General features: G+C 39.7%; 1 protein-coding gene across 1 annotated transcript; it reads left to right on the top strand.

Annotated features, from left to right (window-relative positions):
- Nucleotides 1-3,457: 3,457 nt before the first annotated feature.
- On the top strand, nt 3,458-10,758 carry GDF10 (growth differentiation factor 10; the record flags this gene model as incomplete). Its single annotated transcript, XM_008950316.1, has 2 exons — nt 3,458-4,365; nt 10,567-10,758. Coding segments are annotated over 2 exons (1,100 nt in total), but the record flags the coding sequence as incomplete, so codon positions are not given.
- Nucleotides 10,759-11,071: the final 313 nt, after the last annotated feature.

Genomic DNA, 11,071 nt, shown 5'->3' with positions numbered 1-11,071 from the left:
CAGGCAGGACTTGCCCCTAGTAAAGTCTGGTAAATCTTCATTTACTGCAATGCAACATTCTTCTATATGGATTACATACTAGAGGCTAATATTTTCTTTCCTTAGTCACTTGCCTTTTTTTTCCTCTACCAATTTCTTGTGTGTATCTTCTACACACCTTGTTTGTATTCCTAACTTGAAGCTGTCTTCAGTGATCAGAGGTGGATACAATCAGTAACATGTTAAACAGCTTTAATGTATATAGCTAGTACAGCTCAACTCAGAGCAGACTTGGGAAGTGTAATAAAGCTTGGTTGACAGGTTGGTAAAAGCCTGAGCAATCTGGTGTAATATGATAAATTTGATTATGCTCTATCCAAAACTCAAGTCTCCTCAATTCCTAAAAAGCTTGTATTTCCTGACTTCTGGCTTTTCAGTAGCTTCAGATGCACAGCTTCTTATTCTGTTCTACAAAGAACTTTGACTGTTGAAGGATTTCATAGAATCATTTAGGTTATAAAAGACCTTCAAGATCATTGAGTCCAACCATCAGCCTAACTCCACTGCTAATTCATGTCCTTAAGCACCTACACAACTTTTAAACTATCCCAGTGACTCCACCACTTCTCTGGGCAGCCTGTTCCAGTGTTTGACAACCCTTTCAGTAAAGAACTTTCTCCTAATATTCAATCTAAATCTCCCCTGGCACAACCTGAGACCATTTTGTCTTGTCCTATCACTTATTACTTGGGAGAAGAGACCGGCACCGACCTCTCTACAATCTCTTTTCAGGTCTCCCCTGAGCCTCCTTTTCTTCATGCTAAATAGCACCAGTTCCCTCAGCTGCTCCTCATAAGACTTGTTCTCTAGGCCCTTCACCAGCTTTGTTGCCCTTCTCTGGACCCACTCCAGAACTTCAATATCCTTCTTGTACTGAGGTGCCAAAAAAGGAACCCAGTATTTAAGGTGCAGCCTCAACACCGCCAAGCACAGGGGGAAAATCACTTCATTAGTCCTGGTGGCCACATGATTTTTAATGCAAGCCAGGATGTCATTGGCCCTTTTTGCCACCTGGGCACATTGTTGGCTCATATTTAACCAGCTGTCAATCAGTATCCCCATGTCCTTTTCTGCAGGATATCTTTCCAGTCACTCTCCCCCAAGCCGGTAGCACTGCATGGGGCTGCTGTGGAACAAGTGCAGGTCCTGGCACTTGCCTTCATTGAAGCTCATACAATTGGCCTCAGCCCAGTGATCCAGCCTGTTTGTTTCACTCTAGAATGCAGAATAATTTAGATGACTTAAAACTCCTTTTCTCTGAGCTATCATTACAAGTTACCTTCCCACCTAAAACCTTGGGACTCTGGTGTTTGAAACACCTTTATCTCAGTGATGCATATCCTTTTGTCATATGTATAGAACTGATGGTGCTAGGAGCATTCTACTGCTAAAAAACAATATTAACAATTTCAGCTGTGCACAGCTCCGGTGGGGAGAGGCAGTGGATAGACTTCTGTTTTAAAAAATATACCTTCTGAAATGAACAAACATTCATAACAGCCTCGTGTTCTAAAGGAAGTATTACAATCATTCTCTTCCTTGGCCTGAAAACTAGGCCGGCAGCCTGGTGAAATTTCTGTGTTTTAAAGGCTTGAACAGAATCTACACTCATAGTATGAGCACCTGTGCATAAGCCTAGTGTTGATTAGAAGTTTACTAATTGGAATCCTGTCCTGAACAAATTAGCACAAATAGGTTCTCGTCACAGAACACTGTTTCTGTTACCCTCTTTGCCACTTATGAAACCATTGTGGGCATCAGTACAAGCTGTTCCACTTCACTGCATCAAGAAAAAAATACAGATGGTGTAGACAGAAATTACATACTTGAATATTTGAACTTCTAGACTCTCTGTATGGGCCTGGGATTAATGAACATCCTAATCTGCTGTGGTTTAGTCCAAAAGATGGTTCTATGCAGCATGAAAGACAGCAAGCACCAATTTAGTGAGATGTAGCACTATTAATTTCCATCTTACAAAAGAAACCATGCTAATAAGGAAGAACATTCTGACAGATGACAGTTAACAGTACTGCTTTTCTGTTGTTGCCAAAATTTCTGTGGCTCATCATCCACAGTGCATTGAAAAAGATACCTAAGTGTTTCTAGGAAGACTGGCTTTTGGGTTTGTTGTTTTTTGTTTGGTTTTAGTTTGTGGAGGTTTTTTTTGTTGTTGAAGGGTTTGGGATTTTTTGTTTGTTTGTTGTTGTTTGTGTTTGTTTTTTTCCCCCCTTCCCTGCTGCCAGAGAATTTCCAGGTATTGTTAAAAAGGGCTGCCAGGGGGCTTGTGCACTTGGGTTAACTAATGTAAACAACTTACTCTTTGTAGTCCTTTGATGGTCCTAAGTACCAGTTTGACTTTGGGAGAACAGGAATCACCTCTTGGTTTTGCCACCACTTTCCTGTATGCTCTTGAGCTAGTAAAAAAAAAAAAAAAAAAAAAAAATTAATCCAAACTTTTCACAATGATAGATTATTAAAGCATGATCTTTTCATTCCATGATTACATTTTAATGCTTTAAGAGAGGTTTCTACTGTTTAAAGAAACATGGTATTAGGAGTTACTAGTGTAAAACTGCTCATCTTCTGTGAGAGGAGCATAGAGACATAACTTCAGCACAAATGGTTCAACTAGCTATAAAGAAATTATATCAAATGGCATTTCAATTTTAAGAGTAAGCTCCTATTCAACAGTAGTTGTTTATAACTTAAAGCAAATTGAAATGTAAGTCTTAGACACTAAGTAGGTTGTGAGGTGCTCTAAACAAAGCTCCGACATGGATGCTGGAAAGAAGCATTGCTTGTAAGAGTAATGCCCCTAAAATGTTTTTTACTGCTTACTCCCAGCCCTGTTATGAAATGTCTCTTGTGTACTGTTTGCGGATTTTGAAGTTCATACGCTGTTGCCCACAGAGTTAGCACCCAAAGATCTTTCAGGAATATTTGCAGTCATCTTTAGATTAGACCATCTTGAATAGTAAGCATAAGCTTGGTTTTCAGGTCATATACTAATAAAGATACCATTCCAAGCTCTACCATTGTCCAATCTGCCAGCTTCTCTGAGCTCGACTGTTATAAATGAAATAGAAGCTAGGATTGCTTTTCTTGCCTGCCTGGAGTGAAAGGTAATCTGAAACTGAAAACTGCTGGGAAGAGTTGTGTCCCTCATATATGCAAAAGGCGCCCAGTCTGTTGGACAGTCCTGATGTTATTGTAATATTGCTATTAAATACTGTTAGGGTTTTTTCCTTCTCTTATTCACCATAGTTTCAAACTGAAGTGACAAGCTCACTACACTAATAGATTTGAAATGGGTAAGTGAACAGCAAAATCTGTTAATCCAGTTCCATAGGAATAAAGGTTTGATGACCATTGTTAGCCTCAGCTATTTATCCATGTCTTCCTTGCTCCCTTGCAGAATTCTTGGCCCGAAAACACTTGTACTGCTTCAATCTGACATCCATGCAGGATTCAGAGATGATTCTTGCTGCCACATTTCACTTCTACGCCGACAAACGCCCTCGACACCGGGAAGTGTTTTGTAAGAGGTCCAAGAACTCGTCCTGCCGCCTCCTTCATCTGCCTCCAAACCTGCAGCTCAACCTCATTTTCCAAAGCATTCACCAGAATTCTGCCTATGGACTAGTGAAAGGGAACATCACCATGTTTCTTCAAAGGCGAGGGGCTTGGCATGCAAAGGACGTTTCACGCATCATAAAAGAATCAAAACAGGCTGGAGAGCTCATTCTCTGTGTTGAGCTTGATTCTGGGGAAAAACACCAGGGCTTTCCTGATCAGGTCGCCAGTCATTTACCTTATTTACTAGTTTATGCTAATGACCTTGCAATATCTGAGCCTAACAGTGTGGCAGTCACCCTACAGCGTTATGATCCATTCCCTTCCAATGATGGGGATCCAAATCTATCCCCTAATGCTTCTAGTGATACCCGAGTGAGGAGGGATACGTACCTTTCTAGCTCTATTCAGAACAACGAGTTGCCAGAAGTAGATTATAACAACAATAAATACAACAAACATGACATATGGGAGAATGCCTACAAGTCCTTGAAACCAAAAACCTCACGCAAAGACCGAAGGAGAAAAGGGCAAGAAAATACAGAAACACTCACAAAGTCTCAAGTGCTAAATTTCGATGAGAAAACAATGAAGAAAGCAAGGCGAAAACAATGGAATGAGCCAAGGATTTGTTCAAGAAGATACATGAAAGTTGACTTTGCTGATATTGGCTGGAATGAATGGATCATATCACCCAAATCATTTGATGCCTACTACTGTGCAGGGGCATGTGAATTTCCTATGCCCAAGGTAGTATGTCTTTTTCTTGTTAGCTTGCAAACAGTTCTGCCTTTCCAACTACTTCTCTAGTTAGATTTCCCTTTAGATTTTTACCTTTTTCACTGTGTTTCATTGCCTTGTTCAACCTGAATAATTTAAACAATATTATTTCCGTCAACTTATTCATCAGAGTACAAAAACATTCCAAGTTATCGTTAGATGTAATGTCATGAGTAAGAAAAATGTCTCAGGTTTATCCTACAGTTTCTCATATCTTGAAACTGTAACATAAAGACTTATGCACCTTTTTGAAAATATGGTTGCACATACTAAATTATCAAACTACTCTGTTGTAGTAGCATAACTACAGAGTATTATATGCTAATAATAAAACAAGCTACTGTATGAGAGTATTTCTGAATTCCACTGGTAATACCTTGGGAGAAAAATGCAGAGCAGTGGTGACACAGAGGTATTATTAACTTTGTGAAACTGCTTGTCATTTTGAAAATAAGAATGCTGGTTAATCTCATATTTGTGTCTCAAAATTCTCCGGTGCTTTTTTAATTTGCTAAATTCCTAAAATTAAGATAATCCTGCAGGAACAAAAAAGTTGATTTCTTTTATGTGGCTGGAAATGCCACACAGCTGTCTGTAACACTCTAAAGCTAGCATATTGAATTCCTCCTATAGAAGCAGTGTGAAATCCACTAATGGGGAGTCAAACACGATCTCCTGCTCCAATGGAATTTCAGTTTGGCCCACTCCCACTCACTAGATCTATGGAAAGACACAGAAACTTTGACAATTCTATGCAGCATGAGAATTACTGGCATTTTGTAGAGCTTTTAAGTAACGGGGGGACAATGACACCCTGCATAACCTGCATGTTTAGAAAATGCAGTTAGTTTGAAATTGTACCTAGAAATAGCCTAAGTATTTATTCTACTGACATTTTTGCACATGGTCACTTGGTACATAAATATTGGATGGTGTTTTACAGTAAAAAACTTCAAAGCTCTGAGACAGATATTTGCCCTGCTTTATATACAGGGAGATGGATGTACGTTTGTGTTGAAATAAGGAGTATGATTTCAGGAAAAGTAGCAGGCTAGTTTAAGTCTAGGAATAGTGGAAATCCAGACATCACATTAGGGTGCACAAATCCGACCACATGTTCCTGCATAGCTGGCTGATACTGAACCACAAATACATAAATTGATACATGGCCTGCTAAAAATTAAAGCTTGCACAGGCTCACAGACAACTTCACTTTTTTTGTTGTAGTGTAAAGAGATCACATAATACGATCACTGTTTAACTTATCCAAAACAAAACACAGCCTGGGAATGTGGGTCTTCTGTCATAGACCCAGAGTCTAACGCATAATTCATACATATAAAAAAGGAGACACGTTTAATACATCTGGATTCTTGTGAGCAAAACAACATGACACAAAAGCTGACAGAACCAAAGCAGCAGATCCGTTTCTAGCTAGAATAGTTAAATAAGTTTATATTTGTGACTTATTTAATGTCTTATCTAGAAATATTATTTGCTATATAATAAAGATTCCCTTGTAAATCAAAACCACTTAAGTTATCATTTTGGTACTTGTTTTCTAGATAAATTAATGTGACTGCATTAGCATCTTGATGCCAAAAACACCAAAGAAACAAAAAAAAAAAGAAAAAAAAAGAAACAAAACAAAGGAAAAAAAAAACAAATTTAAAATAAACTAATCACAGACATAGATTTTGAGATTTTTGGGTTGACACACTCTGATTGGGTTTCATCTGGAAGCTTTTTTTTAGCTTTGTATTTTTAAAAGAGTGGGTGGAAAAGAGAGGTAGATTCACAGTTGTAGCTTCTTAAAATTACCATTTCCAAAAGGTCAGAGATAACTAGGACATCAGCATGCATGAAGCTTCAGGTCAGAGCATAAGAATTGCTAAACATTATGGATAGAGAAATAGCTTTTTTCTTGCTTCTATACACTAAGTCAGGAAAGTATTCATTATGGTCTTGGTATTCCTAAATCACAGGTCAGATTAAGGCTATTCATGAAGACTTGGTCTACACAGTCAACCTGTGGTGGACAAGTAATACTTTATTTCCAAGGTACTCTGTGAGAACTGTGGAGATAGAATTATATGCCTGGCATGCAGAAAATCATCATGTTGTATGATTACTTTTTTTTTTTTTAAGTATTGGCACATCACTCTATCAGTACAACTACTTTAATAACTGCTATTCTTGATCGAGATACAAAATATCTGTGGCACAAAATTTGTATCGGATTCACCTACCTTGATAGAATGGCTTAGGTTGGAAAGAAGGCTTTTATTCCCTGAACTTTGAGGGGGAAAACTAGTTTATGTGGTTAATAGTGTCTGGCTGCACTGCTGCATTGGCCAAATAAATGCTAGCCTGACATGTGGTAGAAGTAAGTGAGAATATATCTTTTTTTCTAGTCTACAGTAGTTAGAATGCTCTTGATTTCATCTTTCTAAGTGTATCAGTTAAGGAGTTTCATTTTGAAAGTTGAATACAAACCTGAAAATAAAACTTTCCTGAAGCTAAGAAGTCTTGCTTATTAAGATGGGTGTATGTGTATCTATTGCTGACCACTTGTCCCAATAGGAAAGACAAGGCCATTTTAGTAGTAATATATACATATATATGTAGAAAAGACTATCATCCCTTCCCAAGTATAAAGGAAAGATACAAGACAGCTGACCACCATAAGGAGGAATAAACAGATCAATGCTTTCACTCACAGCACACGATGCAGCAAAGAAGGGAGCTAGCCAAATCAGAAACCAGGCCTTGGGAGAAGGAATGAGCCAGGTCATCAGTCCAATTGCAAGCACATAGCAGTTGCCAAGGAGAAGCCAAATTACATACACATTCCTATTTCTGTCCTGGTCTTGATCCTGTCCCTCCATCACTGGGAACTCTACTTGCAGTGGACAGTCAGGGAGCCCTTTCAATAGCTGGAATCCAAGCACACTACATCCACCATATAAATAAGCTTTCCCCAACACCACCATCTGCAGAGCCAGCTTTTATGCTATTAACTTGGAGGAGGGACAAGATGCTGCTGATGAAGGCAGGGGCATCTGGTGGCAATCTCCTAATTGGTTCCCACCTAAGTCTGGCCACACCCTGAGTGAAAACCAATCAGGAGGGTCTTTCTTGCCTGGTTGTGGACATCATCCATATGCCAAACCTCATCCACGGCTGAGGGTTTAAATCCCAGCACTCCAGTGTGGGGGTGTGTTTTGAGGGGCAAATACATGATTAAAACAGACTTTAAAGGGAATGTAAGCTGGGCATAAGGTCAGGGCCTAAAGTATATCTGAACTGCTGCTCAATTGCTTTTTGGCTACATCACCATCCTTCTATTTTCTAAGGCTCAAAGTGTTCCTGAGATAGGATTGTCCTAGAGGTTAAAAGCAGAACCTGGCATCCTGTATGTAAGGTAGTAGCTATTTAAAATATTTGTACTTCTTTGGTGCCATCACTACTGGGCATTCATTTAATTATTTCAAGCTTTCTACTTCAGCACATCAGTACAAAGGCTACTGTGAAGCCTAGCCCATGATCACTGAACAGTCATGCCAGGTTTCCAGAAGGGCTGGAAACTTTGGAGTCTGGCTGGGTGTGGGATGGGTGTGCTATATGGCTCAGGATGTAACACTCAGGTAGACAGATTCTGTATAGAATAATAATCCATAATTTTTCTTTATAAGCATTTTTGTGCCTAGCTTATATGTTTGCAGTCATTAGAAACCTCATTAGTCCTGTTGTCTTGGCACACAGCTGTTTGTTCTAGACTTTGCTCACATCTATGTGTTAGAGCCTGCACAGCTGGAGAAGATCCTAGCAGAAGATCTTCTGCAGGTTCATACATAGGAATCCTGTAAGTCAATAGCTGGCACTGAGGGCAGTGATGGATCTCTGCTGCATGGGGTCAACAAATTCTGTTTCTTTAGCACATTGGGACCTGTGACTGTTTCAGGTAATAATATGAAATAATAAAGGTGCTAGGAACACTTCAGGAGGCTTTCCAAAAAGGTTAGAATAAGAAGTTGATTCTAGAAACTCTATTTTTTTTTTTATTTTTTTTTTTTTTTTTAATTTCTAAACTCTGCAGCTTCTTAAACACATGAAGGCTACTTCTGTCTCTTTCTTACTCTCCAGATTTGCTGACATGGCCAATGCAGGCAGAAGCTTATCTCTATTTCACCACGCAGCTATGAGACTAATTCACTGCTGCTTGTCTGTGAACAGCTTTGAAATCTAAACATCAAGTGTGACATGAGAGCAAGCTGCTTAAAATTATGCAAACATATGCTAATTACAGAAAGGGACTTTCCAGGATTGGTCACTTGTTGGGACTTGGCTGTAGGGATGCTGTCTTGGAGCCCCAAAGGATCAAGGACATATTTCACAGTTCCTCCTTTTAATGGCTCAAATGGGGTCGCTTTAGTTAAGGAACATCTGAAAGCCTTATGAGCAATTAAAGTTTGGATCTGATTTGCTGATATGTTACACTTAAAGCAAATGTATAAAAACTGAATTATCCATTTTGTTATACCCATGGGCTACAAAACTTTTCAAGTTGAAATGAAAATTTGAGTTTTGCATATACTCGGTTATTATTTGAAAAATAGAGAAGATATAGGAGATATTAATTCATCTCACTTGAAGTATCTATTTCCATGTGGAGATGTGCAAAGTCCCTATTTGTTGTCCCACAGATGTAATTTTCCACCCAATATACAGCTCTGTATCAATAGTGATGAAAGATTTCATGTGCCACATAAAACAGATCTGTGCAGAAACCCCTTGGAAACACAGCAAAAAGCTTGATGTGACTAACACAATTTTCCCACTGTTACTGTACTTATTTGATAGGATATTGTTATTCAAGCATGACAACTGAAGAGAGATCACTGAAGCTTCAGCCTCAGTGGCAGGCTGCATGCCACACGATTGCCTCATATAACTGGGGCACATGCCGATAGGATATTGTTATTCAAGCATGACAACTGAAGAGAGATCACTGAAGCTTCAGCCTCAGTGGCACGCCACATGATTGCCTCATGTAACTGGAGCACATGCCTTCCACACTAGGCTGAGGCAATGGCAAAGAGAGGCTGTCACTCCGTCACCAGTAAACCTGTGCCTAACTCTGTGTACCTCAAACAACAGAAGCAGTGAAAACTGTCTGGTACTACTCAGGTGCTCAGACTACAAGGGTCAAGGGTAGCTTGTGAATAAAGGCTGAAAAAAAGGTTACATTTAACTACTAGGCAGTATACTATTTACAAATCTTAACATTTTCCTTCTCTTATTCTCAGTGCTGTTATGTCTAATGGCTGCCTCCTCTTCTCAAATATTTTTTCCTTGTGTTGTTTGCTGCATCCAAACATCAATAGTAGAAATAAAATTGTGGCTCAGGACCCTGAAGAGATTATATAGATGTAAAGCTACTGTGAAACCTCACTTCACATTTTTCCTGCCCTCCCAGCCTTTGTTTTTTTTCTCCCACTTTGAGGCTAACTCAGGGGAAGGAAGCAGAGGGAAGCAAGCAAAAATTACAGGTATCAAGTACATGTTTGTCATGGGGCCATCAAAAAGGCTCTGTCATGTTGTTTGACTATTCTAGACTAACTTCCCCTTGTGAACACTACTTCTGGAGCACTCTGCTGCTTTAAGAGAGCAATTACTCCAAGAAAAACTAATTCCAGGTTAGCGTACATGAGGAGAAATACTATTGGAACATAGGGACAGTTATTTTGGAAATACACTAGCCAATTTTCCAAGTCAGACAAGAGGTTAAGAAAACAAAGGACAACCTCTTACTACTGAGAAGTGTGCCCACCTGTGTCCTTTTGTCCTGCATGCCTGCCTCCAGCATCTAGTGGGTGCAGTCAGGGACATGTTTTTTTCAGGCTGAAGACTGGCTGTTGACTGTGCCACCAGTGCCCTCCTCTGGTATTTCTGAAGGCAGCATAAGGAACACAAAATATCTGTGGGATACACCTTGTGCAGGAAAGCTGGAAGTGTGAGGGACTGGCTATGCTGCATGGTCCTGTGACTCAATCACAGATATTCACTTTTTTGAGGGCCAAAACCCCGTGATTGCTGCCATTTTCCAAGTCCAGCTGGGAAAGTGACTGCTCATAAACGAAGTGATAACTATTTCCTTCTCTGTTCCAGATTGTCCGGCCATCAAATCATGCTACAATCCAGAGCATTGTAAAAGCAGTAGGAATCATTCCCGGCATTCCAGAACCCTGCTGTGTTCCTGACAAAATGAGCTCGCTCAGTGTCCTGTTCTTAGATGAGAACAAAAATGTTGTTTTAAAGGTATATCCCAATATGTCTGTGGAAACTTGCGCCTGCCGATAAGTTCCTACAACCACATCTTCAGCGAGACCCACACATCCTGCCTGGACACGCTGGGAAAGCTGTAAATGGGAAATGAATCCTCTTGTGTTCAGGAATGAACGCCAGCCCACAACTCCTCTACAGAAAGTGTGCAGAGATTAAAATGAGACATACACTCACCTGGAAGGATACATCTCACTGTCATCTTCATATTCGTCTTGCAGGAATTCAAGACTTTTACAATCCTAACCCACCTAGCAAAGACACCTGGTGTTTAGTGAGACATTTAAGTGTAAAGTTTTCCATAATCAAAGGACTAAAATATGGTTTTATA

This window comes from Merops nubicus, unplaced genomic scaffold, assembly GCF_000691845.1.
Source record: "Merops nubicus isolate BGI_N331 unplaced genomic scaffold, ASM69184v1 scaffold11332, whole genome shotgun sequence".
Taxonomy (NCBI): domain Eukaryota; kingdom Metazoa; phylum Chordata; class Aves; order Coraciiformes; family Meropidae; genus Merops; species Merops nubicus.
The sequence above is the reverse complement of the archived record's forward strand: the minus strand, read 5'-3'. Positions and strand labels throughout refer to the sequence as shown.